The sequence below is a fragment of the Mastigoproctus giganteus genome, chromosome 4 (assembly GCF_048544385.1).
Source record: "Mastigoproctus giganteus isolate SK-2022 chromosome 4, ASM4854438v1, whole genome shotgun sequence".
In the NCBI taxonomy this organism is placed as follows: domain Eukaryota; kingdom Metazoa; phylum Arthropoda; class Arachnida; order Uropygi; family Thelyphonidae; genus Mastigoproctus; species Mastigoproctus giganteus.
In genome coordinates, this window is record NC_143578.1 from 35,286,366 (window position 1) to 35,311,964 (window position 25,599).

The 25,599-nt window shown below is 37.3% G+C and overlaps 1 protein-coding gene across 2 annotated transcripts in view; it reads left to right on the forward strand.

The window, feature by feature from the left end:
• Positions 1-25,599, forward strand: part of mib1 (E3 ubiquitin-protein ligase mind bomb 1) — a 501,099-nt gene that overhangs the window by 68,843 nt on the left and 406,657 nt on the right. For both annotated transcript variants that reach the window (XM_090372633.1, XM_090372634.1), the window contains exon 8: positions 6,121-6,265. In XM_090372633.1, the coding sequence (XP_090228759.1) occupies positions 6,121-6,265 (145 nt within the window). The remainder of the gene's footprint in view (positions 1-6,120; positions 6,266-25,599) is intronic.

The window sequence follows — 25,599 nt, forward strand, 5'->3', positions numbered from 1 at the left end:
GCAGTTTTGATGATGATCAGAATTAATGCAGAGTGGTAAGTATTGAGTTTTAAAATTTATGATAATCAGTCAGAAGCATGGTTTATAGTCATTAAATTAAGTGATACTGTTTGCATCTAAAAATGAAATAATTCATACTTCAAGTAGTATTGAAGCAGCAACAGTGAAACAATAATTTCTTGTTTATGAATGAATTGTTAATGAATGTTTGTTTTGTATCATTTGTTTTACCTTAACAAGAAATGTATATTTACTTAAACATGGGCAGAAAATTGCATTAACATTGCAGTTTAATGCACATTATAGCAAAACAATTTTCACATAATTCACTTGTTATTACAGTAGAATTTTTCCTATATTTAATTTTTTTAAATTAATAGTACAGCAAATAATGCTTGTTATGACAGACATGCATAACTATTATAATCGTGTTTTTTTTTTTGTTTTTTTTATGCCATTATATACTTTTGGTGCACTAGAAACACCAACATACTAGACAATTTGCTTTAATTTGGCCATTATCCTTTATTTCAATAAAGTACTCTTCAATTACTTAAGTTATAGCAGATTATCCTGAATAGTTTCAACATATCATTTAACAACTAACTAACCACCACTAACAACTAACCAACTATGGAGTTTTTTTGTTTTTTTTTTATGAAAACCTCAAACACGAGAGGTATTAGAACCTATAGTACTTATTACAGTGCTGGTTGGAGGTTGAGAAGATGAAAGAAGATATTTGTTGACATTAGACTTGAACTTCTGTAGGCTGTAATTTTCAAGAAATACATATGAAGGAAGGTTGTTCCAGAAAACGGCAGTTGAATGAATAAACGAGGAAGATGAAAAGTTGGACAGTAAATGGACGTTGGCTGGTGGCTGCATGTGTTCGGACGGTTTTGAAAGAGAGAGCGGGAATTATAGAAGCCAATTCAGAAAAACAGTGCCCATGGAGGTATCTGTAGAAAAGGCATGCAGCAGAAACAGTATGTCCATGAGACAGTGAGTGGAGAGACTGTTAGAGAGGAGTCATTAATTAACCTAACTGCCCTCTTCTAAATGGAATCTAGAAGCCTGAGAGAGGTTTTGGGGGCACTGTCTCAGATGTGGGAACAATATTCCATGGTAGGGCAGATTTGCGATTTGTACATAGTGAACAGCTGTTTGGAAGAAAAGTAATTGCGAATGCAAAAAAGAAAACCAAGTTTTTTAGATGCAGAGGAAGCAATATTTGTAATGTGCTTATGCCAAGAGAGATTAGTAGTCAGGATAATCCCCAAAAGAGATATATCATTTTGCCTAGAAATCGGAGTATCACTAAAGATAAGCATAGGAGCAGAAGAATCCTTTTTGCAAGATATAAGACAAGACTGAGTTTTAGAAGGATTGAAATCAACTGAGTAGTCTTTGCCCCACTGGAGAATTACCTGGAGATCAGCATTTAAGGAATTGGTACTGAATATTCGAGAAGTTGAAGCTGATTGAGCAGGGCAAGGTTTCTCAAAACAGAAAGTGGAATGCAATGTGCTATCATCGGCAAAACTATGAATAGGATTTCCAGTCAATGGAAGAAGGTCATTAATATACAAGAGAAAAAGATTAGAGGAAAGAACTGAACCTTGGGGGACACCAGCATTAGTGAAGTTAGAAGACAGAGAGCCATCTACCATCACCCTCAGTGAGCGATGAGAGAAAACTGGATAACCAATTACAAAAAACAGTTGGCAAATCATAAGATGGAAGCTTGTTTAGAAGACCTTTATGCCAAACACGATCGAAAGCCTTTGCGATGTCAAAAGCAACTGCTTGAATTTCACCGAACATTTCCATTGGATTTGTCCATGGATAACATAAGCCAGAATATCACCAGTGGATCGACATTGACAGAATCCATACTGGTGATCGTTGATCAGACAGAAGGTTTCTAGATAGTTTAAAAATTGGTGGTTAATTGATTTCTCCATTACTTTAGAAAGAGTAGAAGTAATTGCAATGGAACGATAATTGGATGGGAGGGATTTGCCACCCTTTTTAGGAACTGACTTGATTTGACCAAATTTCCATGCAGAAGGAAAAACACATTTTGGAATAAGAAAGTGAAAAAAAGGTGGCAAAGAACAGGAGTACGTTCAGGAACACAGGTTTTGAGAACACTTGGAGAAATACCATCAGGACCTGGAGCTTTCTTAGCATCAAGATTTGTAAAAATCCTTCTGACATCCTTTTGATGGAAGACCACAGGAGGCATTGAATGGAGCGTGTTGGGAATGGTGGGAGGTGTTTTACCAGGATCACTAATATACGAGTTGGAAGAAAAATGGTATGCTAGCAGATCAGCTTTATCCTTGGATGAAGTGTTAATAAGAACCATCTCGTTTTGACAGAGGTGGGAGCAGAGAGGGACAAAAGTTGTGGCCAATAGCTTTGGCAAGAGACCAGAATGCTTGTCTACCATTAGGGCAAGAAGCAAGTTTTCTACTCTTAGCCTGTTCAAAATCTAGTTTGGACCGGTTAATAACTGCTTTACAATTGTTGCGAGCTTTGGCGTAGGCAGAAAATGAAACTGAAGAATTGGAAACAAACCAATTAGGATATGCAATGTTCCTCTCTTGAACAGCCTTAGCACATTTATTAGAAAACCAAGGTTTAGATAAAGGACAAGATTTTAAAGTGGAGTGTGTGGAATAAAGGATTCCATTCCAGCAAGAATAATTTCACTGACACGATCTGAGCAAACATTGTTGTCAGAAGTTTGGAAATAGTAATTCGACCAATGAAAAGAAGAAAAGAAATCTTGCAGGTCATCCCATTTTGCATCCTTGTAATGCTGAACAATACAAGGGTGGGAATAGCCATGAGATAATGGCTCCATTGGAGAAGAGACAAACACCAAGTTGTGATCTGAGGTGCCTAAAGGACCACTCACTTCGACCGTGTACTTAGAAGGGTTGTTTGTGAGAAAAAGATCAAGTGTGTTGGCCATATGGTTAGGATTGTCCGGTATTCTTCTAGGTAAATGAAAAATCTGTGCAAGGTCATTAGTAATTGCAAAAGCCTCAGCATCCGACCAGCTGAGTGGGTGTGACTAGAAAACGGAAGCCAGCTGGAGTTCTGAACATTAAAACCACCAAGGAAAATTACCTCACTGTTAGGAAAGTTGGACTGGAGAAAGATAAGTTGCAGAGAGAGGAAGTCAAAGAGCTCCAAGTGATTAGTGGAGTTGGGACAATGGTAGAGACAACAGATGAATTTGACTCAATGAGGTAGAGAGGTTTTAAGCCAGAGGAGATTCCAAATTACCAAGTCTCTGACAGGGAATATCGGAATGGACATATGCATAAGTACCACCTTTAAGGCAAAAGGAATCATACGGCGAATAATTTGGGCAACTGAAATGAGCAGTAGTTGAATCAACCGATAACTGAGATTCTGTCAGAAAAAGTGCTTGGGGTTTGGCAGACTGCAAATGGAAATGGACATCGTTGAGATTAGAATTGAGACCATGTATATTTGTGAAATGAACTACGAAGTGTTTGTGAATTTTAGATCTTTTCGCAGATAAGCTTACTCTATTAGTTTGACATTTCATGGTGTTTTCGGTAGTAAGAAAAAGTGTGGTGGGGACATGCTGTATGAAGTAATGAAATTTTTGGATATGGCTTACACATGGTAAGTATATACCCAGATCCTTGACATAACATAGCCTTGACAGTGCCCCTGCATACACATTACTCAGACTCTCTCTAGTCACTGTCTGGCAAAGTAGAGGTAGCAAGATTATACACCAGCTGATCCGGAAGCCTCCTAAAGAGTTACCAATAGGTTCAGTCCAGTGTATTAACCAATGTCCGGCCTGTGAACATTATTTTAGAGCTGTACCCTTGAAATGTAAGGAAGATTGGATCTGGCCATGATGTTCATCATAACTTCAAAAGTCATCAGTCATACTGCATGATGGAAGAGATGGGGAAGGGTTGACCGGAACTTAGCTCTGGAGACTAAACATGGGTTCCACCACTTCAAGCCTCCAATAAGCAAAGTGGTGGTATTGCACCTACCACCTAGTCATCTACCACCTAGTATTGCCTGGTAACACAGAGGGGTGGCATTCCTCCATGTGGTGTGGGTGCCACACCTTGATCCCTGCTTACTTTGGTTCACACCTGGGTGGTCACCCACAGTGTGCTTGTGGATTGAGGTTATACCCAGGATTACTAACAGTCCCGCCACCGTGAAGGTGCAACCAGATGATTTTGCTGTCCGGACTTCGCCGAAATTGGGTCCACTTGACTTGAATGTCACCTAGTTGGTTAGTTACACTACATCTCTTCCTCAGAACAACTAATTTGACCATGATATCAAAAGATTTTAGAAGCTCTTGCCATTACTGATGAGAATAAGTCACATAGGAATCAAACTGACCTTTATAAAGGAAGATATGTGCATTATACTGCCATAATAGTCAGGATGATCACACACACACACACACACACACACACACACACACACACACACACACACACACACACACACACACACACACACACACACACACACACTGTATTATCAGCATTATATTGAATTATCTCAATGCCTACTTTGATTAACATTGAAATATTTTGCTACTTTCTGCTTCTTTTTTTTATTTATTAATTTTTATAAAAGTATTACTTACCTTCTTGAAATCTTCAAAAGCATCAGAAATCTGCAATTTTCATCACTAATTCTGCTCACTCTTAGAATATTGGTCTGTCTGGAAACTTATTAAATGCTAAATTTTATATTTTTGTAATACTTTACAGGTCCTATGTTCATTTTTAAAAATTGAAATTTATAAGAAATTTCTTATATAAATTTCATTCAGTGCCTTTACAGAGAAAAATGTTTTGTTATATTTCATTTAACAGAACATTTTTCTCTGGAAATGCATTGATGTCTCAGATGTGCTGCATTTGATACAGTTTATCCTGGATGACAATGTAAATAAATTAAACATCTCTTCCAAAAGTTGCATTTTTCTCTTTTACATGTGAGTAGTCAATGTATAAATGCTGCCTCTGTGGTATTCCATACTCATCAGAATGTTTGCAGACACTTAGTCTGACACTTAGTCTGCAAACATTCTGATGAGTATGGAATACCACAGAGGCAGCATTCATTAAAATTACCCGCTTTTTTTTTGTTCATGCATACAGCACAGTTAATCTTCTTGTTTATAGTGCATAATTTGCTACAGGTTCCCCTGGATGGCACTACAAATAAATGAGATCGTGCACTCTCGCTCATATGAGTAGTCATAGTCTACTCATAAATACTGCTTCTGTGGTGTTCCATCCTCTTCACCAGATATGCAGACATCTTAGTTAATTCAGCACAACAAAACTTTACTGGTTTGAAATTACCTGTTTTGTTTTCTTGTATTACACGATAGAGCTCCATTAGTTTAATGGAGCAATTAAGATTACTTGCTTTTATTTTTTCATTCTCACCTATATTGTAATTAATTTTCATATTAATTTTACATTACATTGATATATATATATATTCTTAAAATACGATTTGTGAAAATTGACAAGGTATATAGAGAAGACAAATGAAAGAAGATATGTTTTCTTTAAAGAATAACAAAGCAGTACTGCATACGTAGTTACTGATGATTGAGTAATCTATCTTTAGGTATTTCTTGAGCAGCATGATGCATAGGTAAACTGTGTTGTTTGAAGGTAATAAAGCACTCAAAACCTACATTGGTATTATGTTTATTTCCAAATTGGAAATATGTATGTACATAATGGGATTAAACATTTTGTGTTATTTTCATACCACTTCTTCAGTCACAGGAACTTGTTACCAAAATGATCTTTTGTGACATTGATATTACAAAGACAGTTGTCACTGAAGAAGTTGTAAGAAAATAAAAATATCATGAAATCTTTGATTCCATTATATATTTCTAATTTGAAATAATCATAATACCAATGTAGGTTTTGATTGCTTTATTATCTTCAAACAATCTATCTCTATTTCATTAAAGGGTTTTCTCTAAAAGACAATAAAATAGTAGCTAAATAACTAATTAGATTAATAAGTTTTTATTTATAACTGTTTATTATTTAGACATTAGGAAAAATTGGAAGAGTTCAACAAATATATCATGATAATGACCTTAAGGTTGAGGTATGTGGTACATCATGGACTTATAATCCTGCTGCTGTTACTAAAGTTGCCTCTGATGGTTCACTGCCAGGAGCATCTAATGGAGGTAAGCAAACTAACAGTAATATTCTACCCTACCGTATTTTTGTAGTTTCATATTTTGTTTTATTTTGAGATAAACTGCTACGAGAGTTACTTTAAAGTTTTTTAATCTTAATTTTCAGTATTCTCAAAATTAAAATTTTTTTTTTCTTTTTTGCCTCATATATTGTACCAGTCTCTTGTATCTGCCTTTTCATGTCTTTATATAATAGAACTCCTTGCATATTACTATTTTTGAATGAGATGTCTTTTTCCTGCCAGTTAACCTTTTTTTCTTTTATTATTTTTTATTTATTTATTTATTATTATTATTATTTTTTTTTTTTTTGTGCCTGGATATCTTGTCCTATGTATGCACACTATTTTTGAGATGAAATACCAAATACAGTAGACTCTCGATTTTCCGGGATAGATGGTAAAAATAAATCCCGGATAATCGATTTCCTGGTTAATGTAAAGATACAAAAGTCCTCGACATACGTAACAGATACATTCCAGGACTTCTTACTTCGTCGAGTTTTACGTAACTCGGGAATGACTAATAACATATTGCTACTATATTATTATTGACAAATTTGAATTCCGCACGATACTTGTTATGTTTGGCCACTTTGATACATCCTTATTATAATGATTCTGTAGAGATTTAACAGATGCACCGTTTTCAAACTTTTGAATAATTTCAAGTTTTGTTTAACTGAAAGCGCAACTCTTTTGTGTTTACCCATTATTTTTGCGATTTCTAAACAAAACAAAAAAAAAAACAAAAAAAAAAAAAAAAATTTACTATAAAAAAAAATTCTGACATCCCTGACATAAATAACAAAACAGAATTTGTCCTTTTGTGCTACAACGGAACACAACAATCGACGTGACGCATTAAAACAAACTAAACATTTGGTCTCTCTCTCTTTTTTTTTGAGCTGCGGGTATGAAGACAGCGGGGATTGCAAGATAATAGGTACATTAATCTCCCAATGACAACTTATAATGCCGCTTGTCGCTTATTTACGACTTGCAAAATATCTGTTTATACCTATTCTAGTTATTACTTGAATTTTTTTGATTTCTGGTTGATTTTTTTTATTCAGAGTCTTGAAGTGTCCCAGTTAATCGAGAGTCTGCTGTAATATTTTTCCAGATAGAATAAAGAATTCTTATTATTCTAGCTATCTGTGATGAAATATCTGATGTAAAACATTCAATACTTGCTAGATTTTATTATTTACTTTTTATTGAGAGAGCTAATTACAGACGAGAGCTACTTATGTTTGGTATTGTTACTGGTTTATTTCCCCCGTAGGTTCCCTTACTTTACCTTTCAAAGCTAGCCAGCTAATAATTAAATACCAGCATGAGAATACAGAAAAGAGAAAAGTTTCTTTGTTTATTTCAGTTTGGTGTGTGTTAATTATCTGTCCACTTCCATCAAAAAATAATAAATAAAAATATAATATATATTGATTTTAAATATCTAGCATAAAGAACCTGTGGGTTTTTTTTTTGGCAGAATATATACAAAAAATATTACAAAAATTCTTTAAACATAGCTAAGCATACTAAAGAATGTTTTCCAATAATTTTCTTGGCTATCTGGATTCAAACTTTGTGCAAAATGGTTGCTATTTGAAGAGATACTTTGTTTGCATTTTTATTATTGTATTATCTCTGATAAAGATGCATTATTTTAAATATAATTTTTCAGAAAAAAGACAGTAATTTTAATTGCTTGACCCATTGATATCTAAATAAATGTAATTTTTACCATTTTTTAAAAATCATTTTTCATTCAAAACCACTCTTTTTCCCAGCTGTAACTCCCAGTATGCCTTTCAATAATAGTTCCCCCCCCTCTTGATTTCTGTATTAAAATGAGAACTTTCGATCGAAGGATCAAAGGGATTTGGTTTTTTTCACAAATGCCACTGGACTAAATTTATTGCTTATTGTATTTTTGCTATCATACATGAAACTTGAAGTTTTTGTTTACATATTGTGCTTTCTATAAGCTGCAAATCATAGCACAAATATCACACAGTAATTGGTAGAAGAAAAAATTTTTGTTCCTCTTGTTAAAACAGATAGCAGTGATTTTAAGGCATTTGTTGAATTTGAATGTAAAAACTAAGAAATAAAGTCATATTATATTACACTATATAGGCACAGTACAAGGAAATTTGAGTGCCAAAAAAAAAATAATAATAAACAAGCTAGGTAATATACACAGTGCATTACATTTCAGTTTTTTTCTTAAAATTACTTTTTTTTTTTTCTTTTTGTGTGATTAATAGAAGTGAAAAGTAAATATAGTTATCTCCTTATTAATTAATTACTAAGACTACTTTATACCAACTTTATATAAAACTTCATAGTTTTACATTCTTTAAATTTAACCACTCAGTTTAATTGCAGCTGTATAACATTTATTACTCTTCTCGCATGTACTTTTTTAGTCTCTTTTCTCTCTCTCTCTCTCTCTCTATATATATATATATATATATATATATATTTAAATAATGGCTTAAAGTTTAACATAAAATAAGAAAATAAATAAATATTAAGCTATCATTAGAAGCAGCAAAATGCACATCCTCCACATGAAGCCCAGCTATATGCGATAATTCAAAATAAAACAAAATAAAAACATAAGCCAGTAGTATGGCAAAAAATGTAGAGCGAAAAATTAACATAAAAATAACGTAAAATAAAATAAACGAAACAGGAAAGGGAAAGTAAAGGTAATAAGACATAAACCGTAGCCGATTATCCCCTATATAATTTAGCACTTTAAATCCAATTAATAAAACCAATGTTAAATTTAACCTTCGAGGGGGGTACCACTAAATCATATTATAATTGACATTATTTTAAATTTGACATTGGTTTTATTAATTGGATTTAAAGTGCTAAATTATATATAGGGGATAATCGGCTATGGTTTATGTCTTATTACCTTTACTTTCCCTTTCCTGTTTCGTTTATTTTATTTTATGTTATTTTTATGTTAATTTTTCGCTCTACATTTTTTGCCATACTACTGGCTTATGTTTTTATTTATTTATTTATTTTTTTTGTTTTATTTTGAATTATCGCATATATATATATATATATATATATAATCCAATAATTAGTCCAAAAATTAAATAGAATGAGCAAAAGTAACAAAAAATATATAGTAAAAAATAAATAAATAGTAGAAACGCTAACAACAGTGGCAGCAGAAAAGCACAATCCGCTACATGTTGCCTATAATAAACTAAAATAGAATATATACCAGTAGCAGGGCAAACCAGTAGAGTGAAAATGAACTTAACCTAATAAAATAACAGAAAAATAGGGAAGGGGGGAATAAAGAAGAAGAGGGTAATGTTGAAGCAACGTTGCTAAAAAAAAATTTAGTGGCGCCCCCTAGTAGGCACCAGTTTCCAAATTATGTGAAATCTCACTAAGATGAAAACATGGTCTAACAACATTACGTGGCCAAATAAACTGAAAATAATAATAAAATGAAATAAAATAGACTGACCATTATGCCCCATCTTGACGGAGGACCACGAGGCCAATAATAATCAGAGAATTACTGTATTTCAAACACTAAACAAATCCATGCAACGACGGAATGATACTAACATCAAACTAATTTAGTTTGGTCCTTGAGGTTGTCACATACATTCTCTCAGATATGCCAGACAAGCTGCACTTGCTACCTGGGAGTCTAAAATGCTGATGGAACTGATATTTGGGAGACACTCAAGTCAAGTGGACCTAATTTCGGCAAAGTCCGGACTGTCTGTGACAGCCAAATCCTCTGCTTGCACCTTCATGATGGTGGACTGTTAGTAATCTTGGGTATAACCTCCATGCACAAGTACATGGTGGGTGACCACCCAGGTGTGAAGCAACATAAGCAGGGGTTGAGGTGTAGCACCCACACCACATGGAGGAATGCTACCCCTCTATGTTACCAGACAGTATTAGGTGATAGATGACTCTCATCAACCGGTGCAATACCACCACTTTGCTTATTGGAGGCTTGAAGTGGTGGAACCCATGTTTAGTCTTCAGAGCTAAGTTCCAGTCAACCCTTCCCTATCTCTTCCATCATGCAGTATGATTGATGACTTTTGAGGTTATGATGAACATCCTGGCAAGATCCAATATTCCTTACATTTCGAGGGTACAGATCTAAAACAGTGTTCGCAGGCCGGCCGCTAGTTAGTACACCGGACCGAACCTATTGGTAACTCTTTAGGAGGCTTCCGGATCAGCTAGTGTATTATCTTGCTACCTGAACTCTGCCAGATAGTGACTGGAGAGAGGAGTCTGAGTAGTGTGTATGCGGGGAGCATTGTCGAGGCCATGTTATGTCAAGGATCTGGGTATATTCTTACCATATGTGTGCCATATCCAAAAATTTCATTACTTCATACAGCATGTCCCACCCACTTTTTCTTACTATTGAATACACCATGAATTGTCAAACTAATAGAGCAAGCTTATCTGCCAAAAGATCTAAACCTCCCAAGCACTTCCTAATTCATTTCACAAATATACGTGGTCTCAATTCTAATCTTAACGATGTCCATTTCCACTTGCAGTCTGCCAAACCCCATGTACTTTTTCTGACAGAATCTCAGTTATCGGTTGATTCAACTACTGCTCATTTCAGATGCCCAAATTATTCGCTGTATAATTCCTTTCGCCTCAAAGGTGGTACTTGTGCATATGTCCATTCTGATATTCCCTGTCAGAGACTTGGCAATTTGGAATCTACTCTCTTTGATCTTCTCTGGCTTAAAATCTCTCTACCTCATTGTGTAAAATTCATCTGTTGTCTCTACCGTTCTCCCAAGCCCACTAATCACTTGGAGCTCTTTGACTTCCTCTCTTTGCAACTTGACTTTCTCCAGTCCAACTTTCCTAACAGTGAGGTAATTTTCCTTGGTGATTTTAATGTTCACAACTCCAGCTGGCTTCCATTTTCTAGTCATACCAACCCAGCTGGTCGAGATGCTGAGGCTTTTGCAATTACTAATGACCTTGCACAGATTGTTCATTTACCTAATTATTGATAATTGTATACATTGAATGGCACTTTTTCAAGGGCTAACGCCATTCAATATATCCCACCAATAATTAGCAAGGCTATCTGTTTCTGACTGTTATCTGCCTGTTTAATAGGTCAAATTATAAACATAAAGGCAATCTATGCTAAACTTTAAATTTAATAGCGAACAGGCAAGATAACAGCTAGCCCAACAGATAGCTTTGAAACAAATAATACAGAAAAAGAGAGCCAACCATAATTTTCACTTCAGTTGCAGTGTTTTTTATTTATTTTATACATGTGTAAAAGAAAGTTTATGCTAACATAAGGAGAAAGGAGGTAAGAATAAGTATAGTAATAGTATCTCATTTCCCTCAAATTACTCTAATAGATCTTGAGGTATAAAATTCAAAATTAGAAAGTAAAAAGTGAAAGGCAAAGAGAATAGTTTTTTATAATGGTACTTAGGATATACCAGGAACGTAACTGCCCGACCCTTTAGTAACGGATGCTGGCATAACTACAAGGGGTTAAAGGATGGTATGTAATGGACCAAAAACAGGATTATAATAATAAAGAATAACAATTGTAGATAGTAATAAGGAAATATGGAAATAAAAGAAATAACTATTACCAAAAGTAGGAATGTTTAAATAAATATTCTTACATTTGTATGTACACTGGTGTTCAAAGAAAGTGCATCGCCTAGGAATTTCACATTTATAACCCTTTTTCACAATGGTTTGTAACGTTAATGGCTAGCATCACAAATAGAAATATAAACAAAAGATATTTATTAATAGTTAAGGCAAAGCTAAGTAATATTTGACAAGTGCTCTCAAAAAATTCCAAAATGAGCATTTGCAACCTTTATACAACAGTTTTGGTAAACATGGCAATTATGGCTGAAATGTTATCAGAAGCTCTCGGGCACCTCTGTAGCCAGATGGGCAGGAGCAACATTGCGTAGCACAAGCTTCTTGATTAGACTGGGGTTCGAGCCCATGACCACCTAATACGGAGGATGCAGAAAGGTCAGGGAATGACCACTGCATATCCCTGGAGCAATATGGCTTTAGTTGCTAGTGCTGCTGAAAAACCAAATAACAAATAACAACAAACAGAAGCCCTCAATTTGCTTCAGTTTATCATTTTAAATGGAAAACAAAATGAAAAGTTCACCAGGTGCAAACTAATATTTAGTTAAACCGCCTCTGGCTCTGTGCCAGCAGCACACCATCGAGGAATTGACAAGATCAATTTCTGAAGACAATCAGCTGATAGTTCATAGTTCCAAACATGAATTATGAAGTTCACAAAGGGTCTTTGGTTTCTTTCTGGCAACTGCAGATTCCACATTATGCCAACAGTTCTCTGTAGGATTCAGGTTCAGGCTGTTTCCTGGCCAGATAACAGTTGTTGTTGTTGTTATTGTTGTTATTTGGTTTTTAGGAGCATTAGCAACTAAGGCCATATTGCTCCGGGATATGCGGTGGTCATTCCCTGACCTTTCCGCATCCTCTGTATTTGGTGGTGACGGGCTCGAACCCCGGTCTAATCAAGAAGCGTGTGCTACGCACTGCTGCTCCTTCCCATCTGGCTACGGAGGCTCCGCTAACAGTTGTAATGGACCGTTGTTCTTCCAACCATTTTTTCACTTGTAACAAATATAATCCCATTACTGTCGAACCTCTAATGCAGAAATGTAGCTAAAGTAACTGCAGTAGTACCTACTTACACTTTTCGCCCAATGACAAGGAGCAGGGTCATCCCGAGAAAGATGCAGTTACTTGGCAGGTTGAAATGGTCTCTAATGGTTGGCAGCAATTTGCCTTTCAATATAGCCAGGTATCCATTGGCATTTACGGAACCTTTTATAAACTGCAGGTGATACGAAATGTACTCCCATATCATTTGACTGGTAGGGAATTTTACTAGAGACACCATACAGTCTGGATGGTATTTTTCACCACGTCTATGGCGAATCGTTTGTCTCCCATCAGAGCCATGCAGGTTGAATTTCTTCTCATACGAGAAAATAACTGAGTTCCACTGCTCGGTGGTCCATTTGACATGCTCTTTACACCAAATTAATTGGGCCTTTTTCATTTTTAGTGTGAGGAGGGGCTTCTTCTTAGGACAATGGGCTACAAGTCCATTTTTGAAGAGGCGTCTTCTGACCATTACTGCACTTGCTTCCACTCCTGTATGTTCTTCCCATTCTCTTTTCGGCTCACACAAAGAAGCTTTACAGTTAATAAGCTCTTCAAAGCGCAGTCCTGTTTTCGCGTAGAGACTCGTTTGCGTCCGGTTCCTTATAGAGTGTCTTGTAATCGACTGATTATAAGACATTCTATAAGCAATATGACGGGACGAACATCCTTCCTCATATAAAGCAATAATAGCACTATTTCTGCATGGCACCAACTGCACGTAACTCGGCATCTTAACACAAGCAAGGAATGACTGGAACTCTTGCAGAGCATGCTTATATAGCTGAACGTAACAGCTGATGCAATATTACATCATCACCTATGCATCAATCTTATCTGATGCAATCTGTAAGAAATATTGCCATATACTTACATTATTCTGACGACAGTTACAATTTTGAGGGGTGATGCACTTTCTTTGAACACCAGTGTACATATATATATATATATATATAGGTATGTCCCATTTTACGATGGTCCATTTTATTACTTTTCACATTAACGACTGTTTCAAAATATTATCTGAAAAAATTGAAAATAACAAAAAAATCGCAACTCAGTAACACATTGCAGCAATGCCCATGAGTCTAAACACACACTAGGCATTTTGTTTTTTCAGGTGTATTGTGGGTGAAAGAATAGCGATGCCTAGAGTTGTTTATGTTCAGTGTGCCATGTTGGTTTCGTTGTGAATTTTCCCTCAATTGTTAACGGGTTACACAGCCTTATTATAGTGCTATTTCTCATTAATAATAATAATAATAATAATAATTTTTGTGTAATCACGAGCTCTAAGCGTAGGGCAGTGTCTCTGCCAGGGGGGACCAAAAAAGAGCGTAAAAAACTAACACTTAAGGAGAAAATGGATGTGATTTGTCGCATGGAGTTTGGCAAGTGTCGGTTGGATGTGTGTAAGGCGTTAAGTTTAGCGCTTTCTACTGTATCAATGATTATGAACAACGTTGATAAAATAAAGTGCACACACACACACACAGGGATAACAAGTGTGTCATCCTCCAGAACAACTTATTCATGCAGTGAGACAATGGAAATGGAGACATTGTTAGTGTTGTGGGTCGACGATATGAACCAAAATAACGTTCCTGTTACACAGGCGGTAATTCTGGAAAAGGCGAAGTCGTTATTTGATGAAATATGTGAGGAGTCTGGTAGCACTGAAACATTTATGGCCAGCAAAGGGTGGTTTCATCGGTTTAAAAACCGTTCTAAATGGAATGTGGAAGTGTCTGGTGAGGCTGCTAGTGCTGATGTTGCAGTGGCGGAAGGGTATCCTTCTGAATTTAAACAGTTAATAGAAGAAGGCAACTACCACCCTGATTTAGTTTTTAATGTGGACAAAACGGGGCTTTATTGGAAAAAATTGCCAAGTAGGATGTACATCGCCTGTGAGGAGAGGTCTTCCCCTGGTTTCAAGGTTGCAAAGATTGGTTGACATTACTTCTGGGTGGCAATGCATCAGGAATATTTAAACTCAAACCAGTGTTGGTGTACCATTCAGAGACGCCTCACATAATGAAGGATATGGTGAAGACACGACTTCCTGTGTTTTGGTACTCTTACAAAAAGGCATAGGTGACTCAGACAATTTTTAGCAAATGGCACACCTCGTACTTTTGTTCAGAGGTTGCTCAGTTTTGTGAAGCAAATGGCTTGCCTCTCAAAGTCATGTTGGTGCTGGACAATGCCTCAGGACACCCAGCCAACCTCCAAGAAATCCACAGTGACCATTTGGAAGTTGAGGTTGTGTATTTGCCTCCCAACACAACTTCACTTTTGCAACCGACGGACCAGGGTGTAATTGTGACCTTTAAGGTGTATTATTTGTGTACAACTCTCAAAGGGATTGGGGAGGCTGTGCAGTTTGATATAACTATGAGGGACTACTGGAAGTTGTATAACATCCTGAATGCCATCACAAACATCGATTCTACTTGGAAGGAAGTTTCACAGCCTTGCACAAATGTTGTCTGGCGTAAATTGTGGCCCGAAGCAGTGATTGATTTTGTAAGGATTGTGCCAGTTTTGGAAGTGGCTAAAGATGTTTCCTCGCATGGCTAAGGATGTTTGCATTGGCAAAATTGATCCAGATGATGTTGATCAGTTGCTGGAGAGTCATCGCGAGCCACTTTCGAGAGAGAAATTGGAGGAACTGACTGTGCAACTTTAACCACGAGGCTGACACACCAGATAGAGTGGAAGAGTTGGAGCCAATCAGAACATTAAAAACAAAACATATTCAGAGTTCTCTTGCCAAAATTTGTAGTGCATTTGATGAACTTTGTGATAATGATCCTGATTGGGAATGTAGCCATGGCATCCAAAGAGTTGTCAACATGATGTTGAAGCCCTACTATAACATAGTGGAAGAAAGAAGTAGGAAGTCATGACAGATGTCAATACTACAGTTCTCGACAAAGAAGGGGAAAGGAACCCTCAACCAGGAACATCCCATTAATGTCGCCGCATTACGCCATTGTCACATAAAATATCAGGGAAATAAATAGTACTGAAGCGGTGACTCCACAGGGCCAAAGTAAGTTAAAATTTTATTTTATTAATTGTTTTATGCAAAAGTATAAATAAAACATATGCATTAAATGTTTGAAATATTTAATTATTTATAAAGAACAGAAATATTAGTACATACTTGGGAAAATTTTGGGAATTTTGTAACCTATCTCATTCAATTACATTATAATTTGGTCTTATTTTACGACCCTATTTTGCTGGAAACCCTGCAGTAAAACGGATCCTACCTGTGTGTGTATATATATATATATATATATATATATATATATATATAATGTGAGGTAAAAGTTAGGCAAAAGTAATAAAAATAAATAAATATGGCTATGTAGCTATCATTAGAGGCAGCAAATGCACATCCTCCACATGATGCCTAATTATATCTGATAATTAAAATAAATATGATATTTAAAATAAAAACATCAGCCAGTAGTACGGCAATAATACAGAGCGAAACGAAACGCAAAATAATATAAAATAAACAAACAGGGAAGGGAAAGTAGAGATAATAGGACAAAAAAGGTAGTCGATAATCCCCTATATAATTTAGTCAATTAAGTCATTAAACCCAATTAATAAAAAGTGATGTAAATTTAAAATAATGCCAATTATAAATAATTTAGCGGTACCCCCCTCGAAGGTACCAGTTCCAAAAGACGTGAAATATCACCAAGAAAGGGTTAAAGAAACTACCAAAAAACTAAAATATCAAAATGATAGACTGACCATCATGCCCCATATCGACAGAGGACCACGAGGCCATAATGGTCATGGAATCGCTGCATTTCAATCGCCATACAAATCATCGCAAAGGCAGAAATATCGAAGAACCAAACCACCCCTCCATTCTCCGATAGATCAACCAATGCAGGGGATTTGCATGGCGGTGGTCCTTATGCAGCGAAAAATAATCTATAGAACAGACAGCACTCTTGATCAACTCTTGATGGCCTCGTGGTCCTCTGTCGATATGGGGCATGATGGTCAGTCTATCATTTTGATATTTTAGTTTTTTGGTAGTTTCTTTAACCCTTTCTTGGTGATATTTCACGTCTTTTGGAACTGGTACCTTCGAGGGGGGTACCGCTAAATTATTTATAATTGGCATTATTTTAAATTTACATCACTTTTTATTAATTGGGTTTAATGACTTAATTGACTAAATTATATAGGGGATTATCGACTACCTTTTTTGTCCTATTATCTCTACTTTCCCTTCCCTGTTTGTTTATTTTATATTATTTTGCGTTTCGTTTCGCTCTGTATTATTGCCGTACTACTGGCTGATGTTTTTATTTTAAATATCATATTTATTTTAATTATCAGATATATATATATATATATATACATAACTGTAATTTTATGTGCTTATATATAAAATTACAGTTAAATACATGCAACATGCTGTGGTTTTTGCATATTTGCTGCAACTGATGGCTGCTCTACATTCCTTATTTTTTACTTTCACTTAATTTTGCACTTATTTCTGCTGTCTAATGTTCAGTTCATTTGGATTTAATTAGAATTATATTTAATTAGAAATATATATATATATATATATTCGCAATAGCGCAGATCACTAACCACAACACTATTTTTATTTATTTATTTTTGCAAATTTTTTATAAATTGAAAGTTTAAAATCGTCAGACAAAATTTATCGGCATCATACTGTGCTATCCACTGTTCCCATGATTTAGGACAATCTGAGGCAATTAGTACATCCGTATCAGAGATGAGAAAGATTCCCCCCCTCAAAATTAACACTCATGGATGCAGGTAGTAAAGGTCCATGCGGTGCACCATTCAGTTGGTTGTTGTTTACGCTATTTGCACATGTTGGAAATGCTAGAGTTTATTACGCTAGCAATTTTTATTAATTGTGCTATTAATAAATTAAATAATAATGGTGATAGTCGGGTGCAGTTTTTGCCAGTCGTGTTATAAAGTTTTTAATTTAATAGAATAAAGAAATGCCATGTCTATTAAAAAAAGTTTATTGAATCCTAGTGATATTTGGAGGATCGAATCTGGTGAAAGCCGCCCTAATGTGTGTAGGGCTATGAATATGCCTACATCGACTATTACTACAACTATGAAGAATGCTGCTAATAAAATAAAACAATCGATGCAAAGTGTTAGGTAAAAGTTTTGGTGCCTGGAACCTAACCCTGTGATTTCCGATTGACTCCGTTATATAAAGGGTTCCATTTTCACCTGTCCCACCCCCCACAGGAACCTAACCCCGATGTAAATTGAGGGCAACCTGTATATATATATATATATATATGTGTAATTATTATAATGAAGTATAACATGTACTATCTGAGCAGCAGCCTGGAAAATAAGATGCAGGATATTTCAGAGACTGCTTGGAATCATTGGGGTACAAGTAAACATATGGGTTGTGTTAGGGTAGCTAAGAAAAAGAACAGGTGCATGTATATTTGCGTGTAAACCAATTCTAGGAGTTTAGTAAATAAATTTGATGAATTTGAGGTATTGCTCAAAACATCAAAGGCAGATATTGTTGGGATTTCAGAGACGTGGTGCCACACAGATATAAGGAATGCAGAATGGGAATTTGGGGAGTACAGTGTCTACAGAAAGGATAGACAGGATAGGAAGGGGGGAGGGGTTATGCTATTAGTTAAGAAATACATAAAATCCAAGGAAGTGAAGCCAGTGGACATCGCTGGACAGTGCAGTGTCGAGTCAGTTTGGTGTGACATAAGCATTGGAAGATCAAATTTGAGAGTAGGCATGTGCTATAGGCCTAATGACTCTGATGAGTATAATAAGAAACTGTACAGGGAAATAGAGTGGGCCAGTAAATCAGAGAGTCTTATAATGGGGGATTTTAATTTCCCAGATATTGACTGGAATTTGGAGGCTGGTCACTCACACACTAGCAAGGCTTTTGTTGATTTATTGGATGATTGTTTTCTACATCAGCATGTTCAGGAGGCAACTAGAGGGAGTAATACTCTTGATTTGATTATCAGTAGTGATTCTTCATGCATTAAGAATCTGCAGATAAATGAACCACTAGTTGGCAGTTATCACAGTGTGCTGAAGTGGGATTTACTCAAAGAGGTAACTACCATTAGGGGTAAAGGGAATTGTTATTGCTTTCGTAAAGGCGACTACGATGGATGAGACAGTATTTAAATTCTATACAGTGGGACCAACTGATGATGTTACCAACAGCAAATTCAAAATGAGAAGCATTCAAAGAACTTATCTTGGAAGCTACTAGGCTTTACATACCAACTAAGAAATATTGTTCGAGGTTTAGGCCTAAATGGATGTCAGATGAACTAATGAGACATATGGCAGAGAAGAAAAATGCACGGGATACATACAAATTAACACGTGACACAGAAGCATATGATAGATACAAGTTGATCTGTAACCAAGTTACAAAGGAGGTTAGGCAGGCAAAGGCAGATTACGAGATATCTTTGGCAAGGGATGTAAAGAAAAACAGCAAAGAGTTCTTTACTTATGTAAACTCTAGAAGGAAGGGGATGAATCAGATTGGTCCACTGGATATCGATGGGTCAACTGTTGATGATCCTGTTCAGGTAGCTAACAAACTAAATGAATATTTTGCATCGACATTCACACATGAGGAGTTATTCAGCGAGGGGAATGCCAGAGGTGTATTCAACTCTGGCAGTAAGCTAGAGAATCTTGTTACCTCTGAAAGTAAATGGAGGAGAAATTGTTGAAGATAAACACAAGAAAGGCACCTGGGGTGGATGGGATCTCTCGAGTTATATTAAAGGAGGCAGCAAAGGAAGTAAGCAAATCCTTAGCCATAATTATGAGAGCTTCCTTGGACTCAGGGGAGGTACCCATGGACTGGAGAAGTGCAAATGTGACCCCAATTCACAAAGGAGGGTCAAAGGCTGACACAAGTAATTATAGACCTGTGATTTTAACTTCTGTTCCCGGAAAATTAATGGAGGCACTAGTTAAAGAAGCTCTGCAGGATCATCTAGACAAGACTTCAGTTATAGCTCGGACTCAGCATGGTTTTGTTAAGGGGAAGTCTTGCCTGACCAATTTGATTGGATACTATGATGCAGTCACAAAAGAACTGGATGCAGGGAATAACTTTGATATTATATACTTGGATCTTAGAAAGGCTTTTGATACTGTTGCACATGGAAGACTGCTGCACAAATTGGAGCAGTGTGGCATTGAAGCAAATTGCTGCTATGTATTAAGGGGTAGTTAAGGGGGAGAAGACAGGGAGTGGTAATCAATGGACACTGCTCATCGTGGACTAATGTTATTAGTGGAGTCCCTCAGGGTTCAGTATTGGGTCCATTATTGTTTTCTGTATTTATAAATGATATTGATGATGGTATATCAAGCTTAATGTCCAAGTTTGCAGATGATACGAAGGTTGGCAGGGTTGTCAAGGACACTACTGACACTATGCTGCTGCAACAGGATCTGGAAAGGTTGAGCAGATGGGCTGAGAGGTGGCAAATGAAGTTTAACATTGACAAATGTAAAGTACTACATATGGGAAACAGCAACCCCAGAGCAACGTATCAACTCTGTGATACTACACTGACAGTGGTAGAGAATGAAAAGGACCTGGGGGTGGTTGTGCAGGCAGATATTAAGTTCTCTGAGCAGTGCAGACGGGCTGCAAGAGTAGCTCATGGTGTATTGTCAATGATATATAGGAATTTTTCTAGCAGGGATAAGGAGGTGATTATTCCCTTGTATAAGGCAATGGTCAGACCCCACCTAGAGTACTGTATACAGGCCTGGAGGCCTCATATCAAGAAGGATGTAGAGCTGCTGGAACGAGTACAGAGAAGGGCAACAAGAGTAGTGAATGGAACAAAGGGGTGCTCTCACAAAGAAAGGCTTAAGTTTTGCAAATTACAGTGTCTGGAGACTAGGCACCAGCGAGGTGATCTGATAGAGATGTATAAAGCCTTAAAGATTTGAGCATGCTCAATGCTGATGGGATTCTCCCTCTTGCTCAGAATAATCACCTGAGAGGGCATAAATTCAAATTGAGGAAAGACAGATGTAGGATAGACGTGCGGAAATTTGCTTTTAGCCAGCAGGTGGTTGGTTGGTGGAACAGACTTCCATCCCTTGTCGTGAAAGTTGATAGCCTAAATAAGTTTAAGGCTCAGCTGGACAGGTATTTCGAACGAACAGAGGGGTGAAGTGGAAGTGGTTATTTATTTATTTATTTAATTATTTTATTTTATTATTTTTTTTTTTGGCTGATGCTGCATAAGCTTGCTTTCTTGCATCAAATGCCTCTACTAATGCTAATGCTAATATAGATGCTGAATATGTATATAAACATAACAGTATACAGCGGGCCACAAGGCCAAAATAACTTATAAAGACTAAGCAGCCTATGTAGATCTACAGTTCCATACCCTGGAAATAAACATATAATTAGTAATAATATATAAATATGTAATACAATAATGATTATGTAGCTAATTAATGATATATAGATACATTGAAAGGAACTTTTTCGAGGGCTTACCCCTTTCAGTATATCCCACCGATAATTAACGGAGCTATCTGTTTCTGATTGCTGTCTGCCTGTTTAACAAAGTCCAATTACACTAGTTTACAAATTTAAGTTTGTTCACTGGGGTTTGAATTTCAATAGGTCCTACTGCCGAAATATGTTGCTGTAATTTCAAATATGACTTAGATTTTTTTGTATCACATCCAGGTACATCACAATTTAAGAAATAAAAAAAGTATTGTTTTTTACGAAAGTATATTACTTTATTGTATTTAGTAATGACAAATTGATAGGATTACATTTTCATATATCAAAAAATACATAAATACTAACAAGTATTTACATAACACTTTTTTAAGTCTCCACATAGTTGCCATTCATGATCTTGATATTTAATTTTCTCCAGAAGCATCTTTAGATTGTCACATGTTTCTTTTAAGTAGACTGAATGAGCAACTGGCACAGATGTGTACTTATCTCCTTTATATAAGAGAACACCTTTTAAACTAGCCTTATAAGAGTGTATAAATAGTCTCCATTTATTAGGAACATATGATGGAGCTCCTATGGCCCTTATTAAACCAGCAATATCACTGCAATATACGAAAGGACCTTCTTGTGAAAAATAGTGTATAAACTCCCTTTCACGATTTCTGTACCAGGAAAATGATCTACCTGGAGCAAGTAAGTTCTTCGATTGAAGTCTGGATCCCAGAATTTCAGCAGCATACTTTGGAAGACCTAAGTCCCTTACTAAATTGTTCAGTTCAACTTGCGTAGATTGCTGTGGTGTTAAAATATTTTCTGGTTGATAACATTCCTCTTCACTAACCTCTTTAGCTTCTGCTTCGGTGGAAGAAGATGTGGACTCCAAGTTTTCTGGTGCAGATTTTACAGGCAGATCAGGTCCATGTGGAACCGGTCTTATGGCTGATGGTAAATCTGGATATAGCTTTAGGTATGTTGAGGGTCCAATGACTCCTGGGATTTCTCCCATCTCCGTGTATGTTCTATGTATTGAGTGACAGTACCCTGTCAAAGCCAGAGATTTTAAAAGTGTATGGATCATGTGATATGTAGTGTGTTGTGCCCCATTGTTCATCTGGTCTGTTAGCCAGATGAACCGCCGGGCCCCTGGTGGGGCCCAACGTTACCATATACAGCCACTGGGAGGTCGACCGGGTGTACCATCAAGACAAATCTACTCTGGCAGATCCTGCCACTTACTTTCCTGAGATTTCAGTGGCTAGGACCTAAGAAGTAAAAGATGAATGCGGTCTATTCTGCTGATAACTTTAGAAATTTCTCTAGGTGGGGTTATGCACTAGAAATATCAAACTTTGAGACCTAATAGGTCAGGCAAGAATTTTGGTGTTAATTAAATTTGGATGTGTGGGCAGACACGGTGTGAAGTGAAAGAAGGGTAGGGAGACTGAAGGCTGGGGGAGAGGAAAAGGAAGTAAGGGGCCGATAGAGTAGATGGTCCCTGCTAGCAATGGTGCATGCCCGTGGACCACCAGAAGGAAAATGGGAGAGGCAGGGGGATGGGGAACAAGTTCCTCTCCCCTTGCCGGGGTAAGGGGTTAAAAGATACCTCGCTAGTGCGGGATAGAGAGCGCCAAATGGCCTTATATACGTTGCAAGATGTTAACTTGATAATGTCATGTTCAGCATTTGGGTCCAAAAGATGGGTCCTATTCCCATTATGGTGTGTCATTTTCTTTAGGGAGGTAAAAGGGTTCTTCGTCTTGTAAACAGCAGCTGGGCAAAATGGGTGAAGGCCCTGTAGTTGTCTTGCTCCTGTAAAATGACATACTCTTCATTCCTGAGTAGTGAGTGGATAGTTGTGTATAGTTGTCTACACTGGTCTTCGAAGAGGTCGCACTCATGAAGGAGGTGCTCCCAGGATTCTTCTTGTCCACAGGCACAGAATGGGGTGTCTGTGAGACCTAATTCATGTAGCTTTCTTCTAAAGGAGCCGTGCCCAGTCAGTAAAAATGTGTTGTATAGTCCGGGAGATAGCCATGCCGGGGAGAGTGGATACACCCTGCTGATATCTGGGAGGAACTTCTTGGTAATGATTCCTTTGGTGGATAAATTCCATTGGTTCTGCCAGGTGTCTTTTAGGTGTTCTGTAAGCCTTTTGTGTTGTAAGGTTTTGCTGATTGTTGGATCAACAGTGAAATCCATCTGGGTTACTGCTCTTCCTTTCGATGTTGGTACAGCAGCCCACAGTGCAAAACCTCCAGGTCCAGGGGAAGAGATCCAGCCAAGACCTGGAGTGCATGGGTGTTGACAGTGCAGCAAGCATTGGTAGTCATAAGTAATATGGAGAGTTGAATGGATTCAAGCTTTTTTTTGTTCACTGCCATATTTGCCTTGGTGTACCACACCCCCTCAGCATATGTCATGGCTGGGATGAAGGTTGACTTATATAAGAGAGTGAGGGACTTCTTTTTTTGACCCCAGTCTCTGCCGGTTATTCTGGCTATAAGTGCTGATAGATAGTTTTCTAATTTTTGTTATAAGGTGCTCCAGGTGTGGGGGTATAGCATAGGTTTTTATCTAGTACAATCCCCAAATACTTCAGTTGTGTCTGCAATTTGATAGTCTCTCCATTACTTTGATTTGAGGAGGCCATCGAGTATCAAGGGTTCCTTTTAGTAGGATTGAACTTGTCTTGGCTGTTGAGATAGTTAGATGGTGCAGTGTGGTCCATTCCTGGAGTATATTAATTGTGTGATTTGCATTTAGTTCCAGCTGTGCCCTGCTGTCAGCCTCAATCAACAGCACTAAATCATCGGCGTAAGCCTGGGAGGCGATAGGGTGAAGATCTAGATTGAGGAATCCATCCAGGACCATGTTCCACAGGAGAGGCCCAGGACAGAACCCTGGGGGCAGCCCTGTGAACTGGTCTGGTAACATGGCAGTAAGCAGTGGTAATGGATACTCTTCTATTTTGGAGGCAAGATTGTAATCATCGATATCTTCAAACAGGCCTATGGGGCTGGGAAATTCCATACTGCAATAATTAAAGACAAACACCAGCCAAGGAATAAAAAATTTTTACTATAAAAATAACGTGATACACTATCGGAAATATTACAATATTTACGATAAAATAAATTACGATAAAACGTTAAAAATATAGTTAAAAATATACCGAAGCAATAAAATTATCTAAAATAAACTGGATTAAAAGCGATAAAACCTGAAGCTTTCGGAGGCTGCTGTCTCCTTCTTCAACAGTATACTATTACTGCAATGACACATCCTTAAGTAGCAGACCCATGGTACTCATGGACGTGGTCCATCAGACACATGGTCGGCATTCCCCACACGCACATCGGAAACGGAAGTGACTCGGGAGCGTCAAAACAGAACCGGTCATCCCGTCTGAGGACAACCACCTCAAACGGGGGGGGGGGGTGTAAACGTGTCCCCCTGTCCCTGTTAATAGTATTACAACTGGATGAACCGATTCGCAAGCTCTCGAGCCAATTGCGTTCCCAAAATCCATGGGCACAGTCCGTAATGACCGCGTCTTCAGGGGAGATCCGATGCTGCTTCTCCCAGAAATGCTCTGCCACAGCAGACCTCGCATAATTAGCAGTCTTAATAGTGGTCATGTGCTCCCCCAGACGGTCCTTTAAACGTCGCCCCGTCTCCCCCACATAACATTCCTCACAATCCGGGCACTTAATCTCATAGACCACACTACTAGTATAGTCCTAGGCTACGGGATCTTTAACTTGAGACACCACTGTGTGCAACCTCTGTCCCGGAAGCTGCACACAGCGGGTCTGACACTCCCGCAGTGCCCGTACAATGCGTTCTGAAAGGCCCGGATAGTAAGGAATATATGCGGTAGCCACAGGGGCAGGAGACTCCCTACGATTGGACTCTACCCTATAAATATATTTGTCCAAGACCCTCTGGGGGTACCCACATTTCCTGAGGTCTGCCGTGATTCTACAAATTTCCATTTCCTTATCCTCGGGGGT